General features: G+C 39.8%; 2 protein-coding genes and 1 long non-coding RNA gene across 7 annotated transcripts in view; 1 reads left to right on the forward strand and 2 right to left on the reverse strand.

The window, feature by feature from the left end:
* Nucleotides 1-5,324, reverse strand: part of tab1 (TGF-beta activated kinase 1/MAP3K7 binding protein 1) — an 18,836-nt gene extending 13,512 nt beyond the window's left edge. For 3 of the 4 annotated variants that reach the window (XM_031288995.2, XM_031288994.2, XM_036000899.1), the window contains exons 1-3: nt 5,098-5,324; nt 3,285-3,415; nt 1,865-2,018 (exon numbers count right to left, since the gene is read on the reverse strand). In XM_031288995.2, coding sequence (XP_031144855.1) covers nt 1,865-2,018; nt 3,285-3,415; nt 5,098-5,130 — 318 coding nt within the window. In that variant the 5' untranslated portion in view covers nt 5,131-5,324. The remainder of the gene's footprint in view (nt 1-1,864; nt 2,019-3,284; nt 3,416-5,097) is intronic. The other variant, XM_031288996.2, reaches the window with a different exon arrangement.
* Nucleotides 3,594-17,552, forward strand: LOC116042693. Its single transcript, XR_004103296.2, has 3 exons — nt 3,594-3,605; nt 14,859-14,864; nt 17,408-17,552. It is a non-coding gene; the product is annotated as an uncharacterized LOC116042693 (long non-coding RNA).
* The window catches only part of LOC116042690 (synaptogyrin-1), a 31,118-nt gene continuing 20,786 nt past the window's right edge, over nt 7,891-18,222 (reverse strand). Inside the window, exons 2-4 of one of the 2 annotated variants that reach the window (XM_031288997.2) lie at nt 16,383-16,620; nt 12,371-12,516; nt 7,891-10,187 (exon numbers count right to left, since the gene is read on the reverse strand). In XM_031288997.2, the coding sequence (XP_031144857.1) occupies nt 9,969-10,187; nt 12,371-12,516; nt 16,383-16,620 (603 nt within the window). In that variant the 3' untranslated portion in view covers nt 7,891-9,968. Of the gene's footprint in view, nt 10,188-10,699; nt 12,113-12,370; nt 12,517-16,382; nt 16,621-18,222 lie in introns of those variants that run through there. The other variant, XM_031288998.2, reaches the window with a different exon arrangement.

The raw sequence follows: 18,222 nt of genomic DNA on the forward strand, positions 1-18,222 counted from the left end.
TTGTTCAGGACACCCCCGTCTGTCGCTTTCACGTCACCTTTTCGGCTCGCCTCAGCTCGCTTGGAACCTCGACTGAGGGGGTACTAAAAAAAGTACCTGTTAGCAGGTACCAGGTACTTTTTTTCGTAATGGAAAACCAAAAAAGGCGAGTAGAGTCGAGGCGAGTCGAGCTGGTACCATGTAATGGAAAAGCGGCAATAGTGTGATGTTATATCCGTTACGAGGTCTGATCATTTCAACTGATAGACTTCAGCAGAAACAGGACGTTCAGCTTGTTTTTTTATAACCCTTAAAATAATATTTACAGTAATCCCCTTGTTTTCTCTGCTTCATTGAAATAGATGCAACTTACTGTTGGACAATTTGTGTAACTTTCCAAAACCGACAATACAGTGAGAAAGTAAGCCGGTTTAAGACTTGTCTCTCCAAATCTGCAGCCAGTGTGTGTAGGCCTGTCACGATAACAAATTTTGCTGGACGATAAATTGTCCCAGAAATTATTGCGATAAACGATAATATTGTCATTCTGAGACCATTTTCATCTAATATAATGATAATGACATAATAATGCAGGTACACCTTTTCAAAGATCAATAAACTTTTATTTCTAAAGAATATTTAACACTAGAACTGGAAGACATTTTAAATATCCACAATATGTCTTTGATCTCCTTTAGTCTGTCGTCTTTCACGCTGTCGTACAGTTGTGGAATTGCCGTTTGTGACACGTATGTTCTCCCAGGTAATTCATACTGGCTGTCAAATGTTTGCAGCATTAGTCGAGTGTTTGTGATAGACTACAGACTCTACTGCATTTAACAATTATTTATTAAACACTACATATTAAATTTAAATAATACATTATATCTACCTATTTCTATGTGACTATCTGCCACATGGCGAGTAAATGTTTGTACCAAAATAGTTCTGTTTTTCAGTCTTCATTTTGGCGAAGGTGCAGCTATACTTTCTTCTCCTCCTCTGCAGGGCCCGACACACCCACACACGCGCACAGACAGACACCAGCCACCACGGCACTTTTGTTTACTGATAGCTAGCGTTTACCTTAGGCTAATTTATTAGCTAGTAAGTGGCGATTTTTGACAAGCAGGTAACGGAGTCTCAGTTCACCGTCCGGGAGCCTCTGACACACTGACAGCTGTAGGCTTGTACCGGTTAATGTTCTGTGCATTGTCGGACACATACAGCAACTTTCCTGAAACCGCTTGCAAGACTGACAAGTCCACAGCGGCGTTTATGTCCGTGCCTGTCTCCACCGCCTCCACCTGCAGGTTGTCAACTGCGTGGTTTGGAATGAAAGGGAGAAAACCGGACGCCGAGTAACAAGGCGGATATCGCTCAAATACGTCTTCTTTTTTTGACGTCGCCTTAACGGCAAAGTGCTGCGGAAAACCCCGCTCCAACTACTCGCATTTTCTGTCTCTCTCTCTCTCCGCCAGGAGTCCCGCCTCCACACAAAGACCATGCGACTCACAAGAGGGGTTCACTTCTCGTTACGCTAAGGAACCGAGAGTGGTCCTCCAGTCTCTTTGGGGGGGGGGGGAGAGAGAGAGAGAGAGAGAGAGAGAGAGAGAGAGAGAGAGAGAGAGAGAGAGAAAACAAACAAGCATGCAAATGTCAATTATCGCGGCCGGAAAAATTATCGAGCTAATTTTTTTTTATCGCGTGATTAATTGATTTATTGACTATCGCGACAGGCCTAAGTATGTGCATTTAAAGACCCGTCCATCAATGCTCTTTACATTCAAGTTGTAGAATAACTCTTCCAAAGAAAAGAAAAAAATAATGGTACTTGCTTTGTAATCATTAACACGTGAAACTTGTAATGTAAACACACTCAAACCTGCGTGAGGATCCTGCGGACGTCGTTGTCTGTGTGACTGGAGTTGAGCTGTCCTAGCAGCAGTTCGGCTGTCAGACACTGGGAGGCAAAACTGGCCACTCTGCTGCCATCGTAACCATTAAAAACCCCATACAGGAAACAGCCATCCTCGCCTCTGATTGGTGGAGGAGAAAAACAACAAACGTGGGGCTTCTGTTTCACTTCAAAGAGGGAAGACAGTGGGAATTCGAAAAACTAAATATCCTTCATCCAAAACTCTTAGGACTGTGGTGCGTTTTATGTAAATTGGAAGGTTCGGTGGTGTAGGTTGGCTTAATGATTTTCTAACTGGGGTTGTGTGGCATGTAGGGCTGGGCGATATGGAGAAAATCGATATGGAGAAAATCAAATATCATATTTTTGACCAAGTACCACGATATCGATACCGCAATGATATTGTAGTGTTGACTATTGGTGCTTTCACAAAATATTTACACAATGAGATTTTTGATAAATAATCATCCGTAATGTGGATATAATGACAAAGTGGGTAAAGGCAAATAATAGAACAGTTACAACAGTCTGGTAAGTTCAGAAAATGACATCACTTTACTGTAATGCAGCCTTTAAAGCCAGAAAAAGACAACACTTACGCCATATTACAATATTACGATATCCAAAATCTAAGACGATATCTAGTCTCATATCACGATATCGATATAATATCGATATATTGCCCAGCTCTAGTGGCATGTCACGTTTAAGAACAACACACGCAACCTCCATCCATCCATCTTCGTCCGCTTATCCGGTCTCGGGTCGCGGGGGTAGCAGCTCCAGCAGGGGACCCCAAACTTCCTTTTCCCGAGCCACATTAACCAGCTCCGACTGGGGGATCCCGAGGCGTTCCCAGGCCAGGTTGGAGATATAATCCCTCCACCTAGTCCTGGGTCTTCCCCGAGGCCTCCTCCCAGCTGGACGTGCCTGGAACACCTCCCTAGGGAGGCGCCCACGCAACCTGTACATCTTATATTTAACTTCCCTTAAATGTTGAATTGTGGGCTCAAACACAGCACACAGACACATGTACATTTAATGTAGCTCAATACTGCAGTTTGAGACTCAGTTTTTAAGTCCTGTGTTGGCAAGAGTCTACCCTGCTTTTTAAGTGTCCCTGAGCAAGACACACAATCCCTACCAGCTTCAGGGACCTTCTTCGGAAGTGGGCACCATCAACATCATGATGCTGTCAGCTGGTTGAACAGCAGGTAGTTTGATACGGTTGCATGTAAAAACGATTAATTTACTGTATGATATTCACATAGGTGATCTCAAAATGAAAAATGCACTGAACAAAAGGTGCCAACTTGGCATCTGAGATGCAGGTATTGAGCATGAATAACACTGCTGTTATTCCCTTTTGGCTTTTGTGTTTCCTCACCTGAACCTGAGGTGTCCATCCTCATTGGGGTGGCTCAGAGTTCCTTTTCCATCTGGGCCGTACACACAGTTGGTTGCTGTGCCAACCCCACACATCTGACATAGCGGCAAGTCATCTGTCCAGCTCTGATGCTGTCAAGGGAAAAAAGGAAAAGAAAAAAAAATCAAAAAAAGTTCTCTATTTCATCTGATAACTCTTTTCTAATAACAGCTCAGCACAGTATAGTATAGTACACTGCAGTACAGTAGAGAGAGCACACAGTCTCCACCAAAAACTTCAAGAAACCTTTCCTTGTCTCTGCTTATATCCTTCAACGGTCATGTGTAACAGAAATCAGATACTAAGATATCTGAATAGGTCAGACAAAGTGTCTCCGTTTACAAGATAGAATCAGTTTGCACACATGTGATAAAGGGGGCACAGCACATATTTGATATCTTTTCTAATCATGATTACCAGACACCTGCAGCTCCCACGCAAAGGCCACGAGTGGAGGTTATTATGACCCATCGTAAAAATATTCATCCACTGTCTTCACATGATATTGCAAACATTACGTATGATCAATTTCTCTACTACAGAGCACACATTTTCCTACAACAGACTATGTGTTGCAGGTCAACTAGTATGTATATTTGTTTAAATATGTTTGGGGTTCAGCTGCATTGTTCTAGTACCTAGAACCTAGAATAGTGACAGTGTGAAATCATAAATACAGTAAATGGACTCCCAAATATCTCTCCATTTTATCCTCCAAGATATACTAGAATGTGTATTTGGCCACTAGATTATTGGGAAAATCAGCAACTGTTTTTACAAGATAAATGAATATCGCAATGTAATGTATTTATCTGCATGCAAATGCCCAAATGTCCTTGCACAAGCAATCGTCTCAATTTACAAATGCATGTCCAGCTAAATAATGTTTTTGGGAAAATTTTTTCTAGGGGTTCTCCACTGTCTTTAGTTGGTAGGTGGTCTTGTATTGTTTCTTGTATCTGTTGTTAATGCATTGCATGTTACGTTTTGGCACGTTTCACTGCATGTTGAGAACTTTCTACTGTACACATTTGTAACAGGTTAACCGTGTTGGCAGCAGGAGTGTTCCTCGGCGATAATATGTATTCCCCTCCAGTTTCTAAAAATTAATAACATGTCTATAACGTTACTCTCCATGTCTACACTAGAGCCGCATGGGGCCATTGGAACCACAGACCCCAGTCTGATATACGTTCATGCGATATGCGGTTGTTACTAAACTCAACGACGAGTGTCACAACGACGTGACAACATTGTCGTCCCTAGAGCAACACGAGTGTCAATAAGGACTTAACAATCACAAAGAGCAACGTTTCTGAGCATTCTTTTTCAGCAGTAACGTTAAGCAAACATACTACAGTGACCAAAGCTACACGCTATCTCACGTTAGTTACGTTAGCCGATTCTGAGTCTCATCTGTGTGTCAAAGATATGCCGAGCAATGAAGTCAGTACCGGTCACATAGTTAACGTTACATCCTCCTATTATTAAGAATGTTAACTGCCCCTTGTGGTTAAACACTAATACATCGCATTACTTTGAGATTAAAGTTGGTGTAATTAGCTAGCTAACGTTAACTGTTAGCAAACCACTTAAAAAGCTTAACTAAATAAGCTAGCACTAGCATCACTGAACGAAACAAAATAACACTGGACGGCACAAAACAAACAAAGACGACCACCGGAGGAGATAAATGAGCCTCATGCACTCTACAAGGGAAGTGCAACAGTAACATTACAGGTTCGTGAGAGTGATAAATTGAGTTTTCACATACGCTCTGCATCAAATTCCTACGCTGGGCCGCCATGTTGGACGGTCCTCGTTGCGTTCATGGGTTCATTGCAAGCTCCAAATTCCAAGCTTCCACGTGAGTAGCGCATCTGCCATTGCATTTAGTAAAAAATATTTGATAATAAAATGAAATACAAGATAATACTAATCAAAAATAAATAAAACGGCATATTTCGTGGATACTGTGAGAATTCACCCTTACTGATGTGAATACCAGAAAACATAACTATTGAATTAGAATTTAGCAATTGTTTGTATTATACGCAAACAATTCCATAATCACTGACTTCATTGCGAGTTGAAACCATAGCGTTTATGGTTGAAATAGATTTCTGCTGTCTTCTAAATGTCTTCCCTCCTCGTGTCTTGTGGGGTTTTATACTCAGATTTACCATTCATCAATAATCTGCTACATTTCCGACAGCAGATTAAGGCAACATCCGTATAATTTTGTCAAACTCGTAAATGTATATATATTGTGTTATTGCGCTTTATTCTGTGTACGGCTGCTATTAAAAACGTTTACAGCACACCCCTTAATTTAATTAATTTATAAAAAGCAAAAAAAAAAAACAAACACCACTTCCGTGTTGTTGATACGATGCATTTATATTTATTTGACAATATCGCCACCGTATGGGTTAATTGTAAACTACAATAATAAACTACATTTTGCTGACGGCTGTATAATACTTGACGTAATTTGGTATTTGTTACATCATGTGGAGTTTATTCAAGGCTACAAAGAAGTACAATTGGAAGGTTGTATTCGAGTTTAGATATTTGAGTCATTCTACGAAATGGGTGCCATTTCCATGTTGCAGTTTTCCAAATTTTCATGAAGAACAAACTTTTTTTTTTTTTTTACTTACAACTTTAAAAATATGTTAATCCTCCAAAAAAACATTTTCCCACCTCAGGCACAAAATCCTTAATAATATTACCCTTTTTATTCAGGCAAGGGAGTTTTTCTTGTACCACCCCATCACGGACAATGTATGCCAGTAGAGTAGTAAAACAAGAAATGTATTTTTTAAATAATACATAAATGTCCCTTTTTTGGAAGCCATCAATAGAAAGTCTGTAAGTTAATCCATTTTTTTATTCTTAGTTTTTTCATCTTGAAATATGAATTCGACATTTCAATGGCCTCATTATTTGTACTGAAAAAATGAATACACTTAAAAAATACAAATAAAGTTACATTTATTTGATTAGTTCAAACAACAAGAACATCATTCAACATTAAGTTTTGTAAAATTTCATTTATTTTACATAAAATTGTAACAAAATGACCCTGTGACGGGGTGGTAACTGATGTCACGGTGTGGTTCACTGTGACAGGGTGGTATGGACAATGCGTTTATCTATATGATATGCTTGTTTTAAACTTTATACAACTGGGGGAGGGAAACATTAAACTTAGAGATTTAATGGAAAACATTGGTGATGCTCTGAAAAAAAGAGCTTTAATGGAAAACATTGGTGATGCTCTGAAAAAAAGAGCTTTAATGGAAAACATTGGTGATGCTCTGAAAAAAAAAAGAGCATCATATCAGTGACAGGGAGAGTCGCATCCACACATCCCTCTGTATTTCCACGTGGCGGGATGTCACAGGCTGTGGTGCTTGAATGATTTCAAGCACATCATTGAATAGATACCACAGGAAGTCATCTCTTGGAGGCCAGAAGAACCTATAGGCACCAACACGGTGCATACACTTTACAAGGGCATGTGTTTCGTCTGTTTCCATGATGATCCCAGGATAAAGGTCATTGTCATATTTAAGCACGCACCACTTCCCAATGAGATCTTCACTATCCCAAGCAATTGCTTCTGTTGGCACCTTTGGGCTGTTTTGTTAAAAGAGAAATGCTGTGTGGTGAAGCACTGACATCTTAGCTGGTTTTGTGTGGAGCACATGCCACTAACTTCCCGGTAAAGGATTTCTCCTGGAGTAAATGTGACCACTTGGTGAGTTTTCATTGTGGCTGGCACTGGTGGAATCTGGCCTACCTATACATTTATCATTTTTGTAGCCTGCAAATTTACAGGCTACAAAAATGATAAATGTATCTAAAAAATATGACATTACTCAATTGATTTGCATTGATTTGATTGGGAACATGTGCATATTTGGATGGCGCACCTAAATACATTATAGCCTTTGTTAAAAGTCTGTTTTAAAGGCTTATTATAGGCTATGCTTAGAATTTCGGAAACTAATCTAAATCAGTCAGTGAATAACACACTAGGCCTACTAAGCACCTTTACTCTCTTGCACTCCACTGTTTTTATTAGCAGGGTGAAGAAATAAAGGAATTAATATGCTTTATCATTCACCAAATCCAAAGCTCTATGTACAATCTGAATTTAGATGCAACTAACTACAAGTAAAAGTCTTGCCAGTAGAGGGAGACACGTGCCACATTTCTGTGTCTCACTGCAGCTGCTTTGTATCACAACTGGATTAAAAACACTTGGAATTAGTTTATATCTACGGTATATGCTACTTTGTTCGTAAAGACATTCATAAGCATTTCCTGCACAACCCAGACAAATAGTAGGTAGTATGGTAGATGTAGATGTGTTGTAGGCTACCACCCACATTAGTTGAGTCTAGAGACCCAAAAGTTTAATAGCTATATAACACTTTTTTTTTTTTTTTAAACACTATCACTGTTACTTAGCAGGTTATTAAAAATCACAAATAACAGAGGAGAGGACTGCGAGGAAATTGCAACTCAAATCCAAAAATCCCAGACCAGTCATTCATATCTTTATCGGTACTTTCTTTATTTTTATCGGTTAAAATCAAACACAACAAAAACCTACATTTGTACACAATCTTTTCCTTAAATCTAACTTTGCTTTTTTTTTTAAACAGATTTCACAAAGGAACATCACATATTTATACGTCTACATGGTCGTACAGTATAAAGTATATGTGCATATATACTTTGATAATTTGGTCACATTTTTTGTTGCTGTATTTTTTTTTATAGTATTATTATCCCAAAATAAAAACATCTCCCTACCCTGAAAGCAACATAGCATATGAAGCATGGATGACCTCACCATATATCTTATCACAATAACACTCAACAGAACATAGATCTTCTTTCTTTTGTCTTTTCTTTTTTATACAGAACTAGCATAATGCCCTAAAATAAAGCATAGTTTTTCAAACACTCTAATATACTGAATTATAGATTTACATATATTTATAGAGAGATAGATATACTTTATTTTTTAAGAAAATTGAGCAATGCATGTTCATAAATACTCATGGTGTTCATGGTTGCCTCATCTGTAGATTTTGTTGGAATAAAGAGGAAAACACAATAGATAACTAACCTGTAGTTCTTCAAGTTTGTTTTGTTTGTAGGCCTGCTGGTATGAAACTATTTTTTTGTATCATTTGGGATGAGATAATGATGACAAATGCTTATTTTGTTCAGAGTTTTTATGTGCTTAAGATAAAAAGCAAGACACAATTGAATTAGCTATATTTTTGCTCTAAAGATGCTGAAGGAGAACTGTGATACTGTGCATGTTGGGTGTATGTTGCCCTGTGTTCGTTGGAGTTTGCTTGGCAGTCAGCACTAAGGCAACAATCGAGGAAAGAAAAAGGGGGTTCTTCAGGGTAACGAGAAAACACACACACTGTCTCACATCCACACATAAAAAAAATAAAAAAACAAACAATGGAGACCTTTCAACCCATGCACAAACACACTCCTGTTACAGTTGAGGGGATTAGTTGCCAGATATGCCACTGTTGCTTGTTTGTCTATACTGAGATCCTGTTATGCACCTCTAGGAGTTTCATCAGCAGAATCATGTGTTGTCTGTTAAAAATCTTTATGCTGCGTGCTTGTGTGTTTGTCTTGTGTGTGTGTGTGTGCGTGTGTGTGTGCGTTTCAACTAACACTGATCGCAGTTATTTGGCAGACTGACAGCAGACCTCAGAGGATGAAGGCCATATGGTCACGAGCATTGATCTGCTACAGAGTGACCGTTTCTACAAACCCTTGACCTCCCAATTCTTCTCAAACCCATGTTGCCTTCCCACTAAACTGTTTCGGAAATGTTTAACCCCACCCAGTGTCTCTCTGCATCCCATAACCCCTTCCCATGTATGTCCTGAACCCCTCGCTGTTCATCTACTGTGGACTCAACGCCTAATTGACATCTTGTCTCAAAATCTGGAAAGTTGCCCACAATTTCTGACCTAGAGATAAACTCTGCATTTAATGGAAATTAGTCCAATAACTGAAATGTCACAAGTATAAAATCCAACAACTTCTTCCGCCAGCTAAATGCATTAATTGTTGCATGTATACTCAAAAAAATCACTATGTCAAAACTGACCCAATATGGTTCAAGATAGCACCAAAGCAATATTGTCTTAACTTTACCCAGTACCCGGATAGAAAATTGTTCTAACACAGCTTGAGTGTTATTTTCTTTCTTCATATTACTGTACTGTTGGGTTATTTACACAAACTATAATATGGTATGGTTGCAAATTGTTATAATCTACTCCAGCTCTTTTTAAACCTACATCTCACTGTTTGCTACTGAATGTTAATAATATATGTATCCTTTGCAGTTTTGAATGTCATATGCACATTGTTTTATGCACTTTACAACAGATTTGTGACAGTTTTAAGATAAAACTCAAGCTTGCTGTGTACAACACTGGGCCCAAACAACCCTATCGGTACTGGTATTGCATTGATGCTATATTGACCCAGTGTGATAGAAACTATACAAACCCTGCTTTAAATTAGGAACTATGGGCAACTCCACCCATATCCTTCCCCCCTAATATATATACCCCAAATATCTCAGTAGTCCTGACGCTGGTAGCCTCCGGTGCCATCGAAGGCCCCATCGCTGTTAGCCTGGCCCACTGCTCCTCCTCCTGGGCTCTCCAGATCATCCCCACCGAAGGAGGTGTAAGGGGCTCCGGCTACGTCCTGGCTCGGGTCTGTGTATTCCTGGGAGAAGAGGGCTGAGTCGGCCCCCAACTTGTACCTCTGGAAGCCCAGGAAGGACTGGCCCGCCTTGGGGATGGAGCGATTGGTGATGGAAGACGACAGGAAGGCAAAGAGGACAAGTAGATGGATGAAAGGTGTGGCGAAATGGATAGATGTGGAAGCAGAGATGCAGAAGTGTTAGAGCAGAGGTTTCGGGAGAAGGGAGAGAACAAAGAGAGAGAAGGAAACATTGATTAGTTGGCTTGGAAAGCTGTGACGCTAATTAGATTAGTTTGAGCGAGTCATTTAGTCAGTCAGAGCAGGTTAGTTCTATAGGCAGCAGTGCAAAACGGCTCCATAATGAGAAACACCAACTGAGCATCATCGTAGTCCACAGTGGGATAGGGACCAAGCAATTAAACTGTGTCTGTGTGCATTATTACACAGCTGAGGCGCTGCACTGTAAAACACCACAAATATATATTTTTGCGATAATTACAGATGTTTCAAGAAAACTGGACGGAAGCCAAAGATACCATGGGTACACAGAGCAAACAGACACTCACAAAGAGAAAGAGAAAACCACAGAGAGATTTGAGTTGATTTAAGCTCTCAGTGCTGGGAAGTTTCATGAGGGTTTTATTTACTGGTATGTCTCGGCTCAATCAGATGCTGCAGACAGATTGAATCTGGTTGAACAGTTTCGACTCTTTCAGTTTGATACACCACTCTGTCTTGGGTCCATCAATTATGTGGTCGAGTTGATTGACTGCATAATATGAAAAACAAGTCAATTAACCTTTAGAAATATTTTCAGATAAAATACAATGTAGAGACAGAACCCTGAAAATGTCAGATATTTTGTCAATATGGATATGGCACATTTTAGTATAGTATTTATGACCCAATAACATGCACCGAGCAATAAAAATCGTATGCATAGGCAATAAAAACAGTTTGATACTTCAATTAAATTGTGTTAAACTGTCAACAGCTTAAACTGTGAAATCAATCTCATAAAGCTATAAAAACAAAAACAAATCTACCTGCTAAACTTAATAAAATAGTGGAAGAGTGGAAAGCATGGATGTGCATAGAGATTTACAGGGAAAAACTGGAGCAAATAAAGCTATAGTTTGACATTTTTTAGACATGAAGATTGATACCTCTTTAATGTCTGTCTGGAGACAGCAGCTGGTAAGCTTAGCTAAGCTGAGCATAAAGACTAAAAACAGGGGAACCAGCGATTAAGTGCATTTCCCAAAATGTTGAACTGGTCCTTTAAGGACTGAAGAGAAGGCTTTGAATGTAGCTTCATCAAGCACCTTAATCATTCTGACCCCTACAGCAAAATTACAAAGCATCAATCACTCTGTAAACCTTTATGTTAATGATGAGAAGAAGTGGTGGCCTGCACTTGTTTAAGGGCTCCAGGTTTGGCAGTAAAGCAACAGCTGGGCAGAGTGTGTACCTGTCATACACTCGTCCACCTCACCAACAAACTGGGGACCTGCCTGCTTTGAATATGAAGTAAAATCATTTATTTCACATGTTTTTCCTTATCATTTCACTTCTTTTTCTATCAAATTTAAACAGGACATCTAATATGTCATCTTTGTTTTTGGTAAGAAGCATTTTACCATTCCAGTGGGCAGGGAATTTTCATTCCAATTCCAATCCCATACAGGAATTTAGGTAGGTGTTTAAGGCCAGAGCATTTGGCAATGCAATTGTTGAGCAATGTGTATTAATGGTACAACTGTTGCTCTTACTGCTGGATTACAAATACGCTCACTTCCAGCAGCATTTGATGTTACCGGGCACCCTTAAACAAGTGCAGCCACAGTAACAGGAGTGTGTAGGACCAGCTGTGGAGGGTTAAGGCAGCAGGGGGAGAAGACGAAGCAGAGTCAGACAAGAGGTTGATTGGGCTGAGGGGGGAACAGCTTGGTGTATTCCTCTTCAAACGACACATTCTTTAACTTCTCCATAGAGAAGAGAGTCTGAGCACCCTGTTGAAACAACATCCACACACTTATGAGTTCACATGTACACATATACAAATGAACAAAAAAAACATGATCCCACACATCCAAACACTAACCAAAAAGAAAATGGAGGAACAGTAGTCAAGGCATACACATTTTAAAAGCTCATCAAGAAGGAATTGAAAAGTGATTCACAATCAGAGGTCATCCATCGGCACCTAATAGAAGGTGTTATGTTAAGTTGTGTTATACACTGTGCCAATGAGGTGTGGAGGCCCTTACCCAGGTGAATATGGAGAAGAAGGAGAAAGTGATGGCTGCCCGGGCAGCGTCTCCTCCCTCCTTCAGTGGGTTGTCCTCAAGTTTGGTCATCCGCCACTGGTTTGCCAGGAAACAGAATCCCACAAACCACATGAAGGACCAGAACGCTGGGAAGAAAGACAGGTACAGAAACAGTGTTAAATAGTGATATACATGTAACAAAAGACCATCTGAGATATAACATAATAACTATATAACTTATTTAGTTTGTGTAATCTGTGCAAAAACAGAAATGTAGGCTTCAACTGTATAACATGCTAATTAGTTACCCAGCGTTGCTGTTAGATTATCAAGGCCTTTTTAGGTCCAAATATTATATTATATTATCATTATATAAGTATATAATCAGCATAACAATGGCTGTGGAAACGTTACTGATCAGTTGAAAACAACAAGGGACCAAGGATTGACCCTTGTGGAACGCCACATGTAAAATCTGAAGACAAACAGCAGGAATCACCCCTAAAACTAGATATGATTCTATCCTGCTGGTCAAAGATATTAAGGGGATTACCATCCTATCGCATCTACTCCAGTTGGAAGTGTGGCAGTGGAGGAGACAGAAGCTAAAACTTAATCAGAAGTATCCAGGTCCGATCAGGACACATGTACCAGCTGTTTCCTTGTTTCAGTAAGGTACAAAGCATTTCATATTACAACACGGAGATAGCGGGGGAAAGAGAGAGGCAGAAACTGTGTGAGTGATGAAAATAGGAAAGGGGAAACTTGTCTGTGACAGGAACGGCCTTATTAAGTGACTCAACACTTGACTATCTTGTCATCATGTCTGAGTTTAGTACAGTAGCAGTACAGCAGAGAAAGAGAGGAAGCCACCATCCAAGACACTGAAGCACATCTCTGAGGCTTGTTAGCGCCAGAAGAGTACTCCTGTCGTTATTATCCCACTCAAACCGCCTCTTCTTTTTTTGTGATGATGACCTAACTACCAATCTCTGAAACATCATTTTTTATACTAAAATGAGTGCTCTAATTTTCTTAGAGGGTGGGGTATTCTGTGGCTTCTGATCAGTTGAGGAAATCTGTTTGAGAGAAAGGGAAAAAAAAAAGTTATCTGATCCTTATAACCTGATAACTTACCCGCAAGAAGAGTACTTTGACCCCCTATCCCAATACATAATTCTGGTAGCAAAATACTGGTGTGAGTGCGTAAAAATATATAAGTCGTGTAAAGGGGAATGCTGACACAAAGAAGTTATGCAGAGTCAGGTTCCTATAGATGGTTAAAACCAAGTAGGACAGCAGCAATAACAAACAGCTGAATGGTCATTAGACTGTTTATTTGAAGTGGATTTAATTCTGGAAAGCATAAACTGTCCTTGATAAATAATTGTAAAATGACAGCCGTAATTGTTAGAGCAGACATGTCTCGGATTTCCGAAATTGCCCTTCCTATCTTCCCAAACCTGCATTCAGCATTGTGTTATCTTATTATTATAAAACTCATTTATGAGGAACAATTTTCTCACACATCATACATCCATCCATCATTCCATTACCATAGCATAGAATGACTCTGTGTATGATGGAAAGGGTTGCTCACAGACCCAGAATTTGCTGTAATGGTTGCCATAACTGGATGAGCTAATAGTACTATAATTCCCTCGTGTAGGGAACCCACCAAACCTACGGACATATGTAAGTCTTATTTTATGTGTTTCTGATGCTTTAAACACATTGCTTGTAAGATCGTCTAACAGTGTCTGAAACCCACTCATCCCACATCATTCTAACATCAGAGTTGGAGGTGCTGCATCCAACAATTATTGTAACTTTCCAAAACTGACAATTGAACAAGCAAACCCATTTGACACATTGTTCTGATTGATACAGCATCACTCAAGCCTGATAAATTAATTTAGGTTTAAATTGGTTTCAGGTGGTTTTGTTTTACCAAGATAATCTATTGAATCTCTACCGAATCTCTCCCCACCCTCTGGCTTCTGCCACCACTAACTATCTTGTAGCTCTTTGATTAGTAAATTAGAGACTGCTGTTTGTTGTGTTGCAGTGAGTCCTTCAGTTCAGGCCCCATTTTTACAGGCAAGCTGTACAATATCTCCTTATAAACCTTATAACCAAGTTTCCATAAAATCCAATTTGGTTGGTGTGCTAATCTTTGGGGTACATTTGCAGTCAATAAATCTATTTCTGTAAAACATGGCAGTAATGTCCTTGGGTGGTACAGCAAGCTAGAAAACTGCATTGGTGGGATATGTGCTCTCTGATTGCCTTGTACTAATTAATTTTATTAGCTTTTAAGTGTTATCGCCCTACAAGCTGTTGAGCACTTCATGAATCTTTTTTTCAAAAAGCTATTCAACTTGAAATGATTTGTTGCAGGTTCATTTGTATCAATTCCCCAGCACTCTTCATTGGGTAATCAGCGCCTTTCTCTGCCCACTATACCGTAAATTGCGCTGTAGCAAAGCGTTAAGTACTGGTGCTATGAAACGGCTGAGTGCAGACTGCGATATTCCCACTGCTGATGCTATGACTGTTTGAAATGATCCTGATGCCAATATTTGTAATGTAGCGAGGAGTTTAACAGCTGCTGGAATGGAATGTGAACGCTGAGTCGGAGATTCTATGTCATCTTTGATTTCTTCCAGTAACTGTAATATTGCATGGCTGCTTAATCTGTAACGCTTAATGATGTCGTGTTCACTCAACTGAAAAAGTGTGATCCTTGTGGCAAAAATCTTTTCAGCTTGTTTCCTTGGCCTATGTCCTCGTCTTGCTCGGATTACTGCTGCCATTTCACCAGGAGGCATATGCGAGGAAACACGCTTGCGGCTGGTATACACCTGCTTTTAAGAGGCGGAGAATTTTCACCGCAAAATAGAGGCACGCTTTCACGGGCAGTTTTTGTACATACCGTGGAATACATAATTAGGAGCACTTTACGTTTCCCCTCCCATCTTTTTATGGGAAACTCCCTCTTTCCCCTTCACCCTCCCATAAATGCATATGCATGACACGGAAAAGCGCAATTCGCCATTTTCAGTCCCCGTGACAGGCAGTCTGCACTTTTACCTCAGTGCAGCCTGTTTATACATACCTTGCCATGCTTTTACGCGCACGTTGCAAAACAAATACGCCTGAAGTGGGCTCAAAAGCGTTAGTACATCTGGCCCTCAGTGTCTTTATACCCCTTTTCATGCATCCGTCTCTGTGCTCGTGCTATATACATTTCTTCTTGCCTTCCCTCTTCTGTAGAGTGTATGTGTAAAGTGAATTTAAGAAAAAGCTGATTTTATTTAGACCAAGATAATATAATGAATCTTGACCTGAACTGAAAAAAGATCAGAAGGCTGTTCTTTTATTGTGGAACCTCACTGAGGCTTACATGGTTATTATATTACAGGCTAGTCTGTATTTGTATTGACTCGTTCAGTGATAAATGTGCAAACGTAATCTGTAACTGTCTGAAAAAATAGTTTACACATGAGTCTTCACAATATATCTACTACTACGACTCTCGTTATAGATTTAACCATTTATTGCAACAAATGGAAATACAGTTAGGCTTGGCGCTGATGGCTCCGCTCTTGATAATGCTCCCTGGACCAGCCATGCAGCATGCTATGATGAAACAGGGAGCACCATGCAGAAACCCCCCTGGGTAAAAAATAGAGTGAGCCAAAAGAAAGACATTGAAAACCATTTTAAACTTTGAGTCATGTTAGGACTCTGAACTGGGAAGGTGGAGGTTGGGGTGATGGAGGCAAAACATTGCCAGCGGCAGCAACAGTGAGTGAAGCAGCATCATGTGTAGCAGGGATCAGTGAGGATGGAGTCACATTTAAAAGGACGGTCTTGATGTGAGAATGGCTGTGATTGGTGTGTGTCTGATAGGAATGATAATTCAATCAGCGGGCGTATGACTTCCGTGTCCTGCATGAACTAACGCTAAGCTTAACGTAGAAGGAGTATGAATACATAATGACTTTACCTGACAATCCGACATCAGCCAGCACGGCCTTCTTACGATCCTTGACGCTGCTGATCTGGGGGAAGTAGACGTCCAGAGCTAGGAAGGCCATGCAGCAGAGGAAGGCCATGGAGCCCATAAAGACGCCATAATTACAGGCGTTCTGGTTGCGGTTGAAGATGCAGTACTCCTCCACTTCGTTGGGGCGGTTGATGTAGCCCTCGTTGGCGATGCAGCCGAAGATCACGATGGAGAAGAGCTGCAGAGGAGAAGAAAAGAAAGGATGGGACTGTGAGAGAGAAAAAATAAGCAGCCCTGTGTAGCTCATGGTACTCTCAGGACCTTTGGATGGAAGACCATCAATAAACAGGATACAATTTAAAGACATTTGGTAGGAGAGATCTTTCTTTAATTTTTTTTTTCAACATTCGACCCCCCCAAATCCCTAGCATGCTTTGACAACTTCTTCTGTCTGTTGTGTGCTACAGACGTCAATTCATACATGCAAAATGACATAACACTACACAATGTGGCCTGAGTGTTTTGACACCAAAAGATGAATGAGAGCAGTCCATGAAAAGGAAGATTTAGGCATTTCTGTGGTGTTTCATGGTGCCTAGACAATATATTTGCATCTTGGGCAGCAACAACTAATTTCCTGTGATAATCAACTCATCAACTCTAATGAAGACCATTTGAAAAATATTGCAAAATTGCTGAAAAGGGTAACAAGAAAAATTACTTCAACGTACAATTATTTCTTAAAAAGTAGTAATTGTAATGACTTCCGATTGCAATAATTCTAAAAAAAAAGTTATAACATCATCTGGGATGTAATCCATTAACAGTTTTATTAGCTTTATTGGAGCTGGAGTTTTTCAACAATTCAATTAAGTAAATGCTAGTCATGTTTTATTTTGTATGGCTTTCCAAAGACTGTTTGGGGGTCTGACTGCCATGATCCCATTTTCCATCCGAATTATGTTTGTACTTTCATGCTGAGTGTTTGTCCCTGAATGTGTGTGTAAGATAAGAGACAAAGGGAGTGTGGTGGAATATCCACAAACACCATGTTGTGGTATGACGAGACAAAGGGAAAGCTTAGACAACATCAGGTCATTCATAGGTCGCAGGTCAGGGGACGAGAATATTCGGCCAGTCTCTAATAACCAAATCTGTTCGTGTATAATTATGTTTGTCTCTTACAGGGAAATTATGTTTGATGACTTCTGTGTAAGTCATCAAAATCTCCTGAAGCTTCTTCACGTATGTGAAATGAGTTGTGCTGCTCCTGAGTTTTTCCTTAACAGGCTGAGCTTTCATTCGCTAATCTGAACCTGAACATGTTTCGTTATAATTCATAAAAGCCTTTTACAGCCCAAAAGAATGCCATTGCTGTAGTCAGGTGGTATATTTACGAATAAGGAAAACACTTCAGCATGACGCTTTCAGCCCATAATGTCACGACAACCCTGCAGGGGGTTATGAATAATCCCTCGTCTTTTTTAAACAGTTTTTCTCAATGTGCCTCTAGGTTCTCTCTTAAAATATGTGGAAAGATTCTCTGCTATTCTATTTAGTATGACATCTCAGCTACTGAACATTGAATGATATGAATAATACATATACAGTATAATTCTTAGCGAAGACGTTATGTTATGTGAGGACATATTGGCTATATACAATCTGGAAAATAATCAGCACATTAAAGTTGTGTGAAAATAGGATTTAATCTGCATCTTCTTTCACATAATGTTTTAATTCCAAATTTTATTGCACCTAAATGTTTGTGAGGGGGAGGGTTTAGGCGATTTACGTTTTTCAATTTAAAAAAGGCAATTTCCCCATACTTGTCTCTTTG

The sequence above is a fragment of the Sander lucioperca genome, chromosome 4, assembly GCF_008315115.2.
Source record: "Sander lucioperca isolate FBNREF2018 chromosome 4, SLUC_FBN_1.2, whole genome shotgun sequence".
Lineage (NCBI taxonomy): Eukaryota > Metazoa > Chordata > Actinopteri > Perciformes > Percidae > Sander > Sander lucioperca.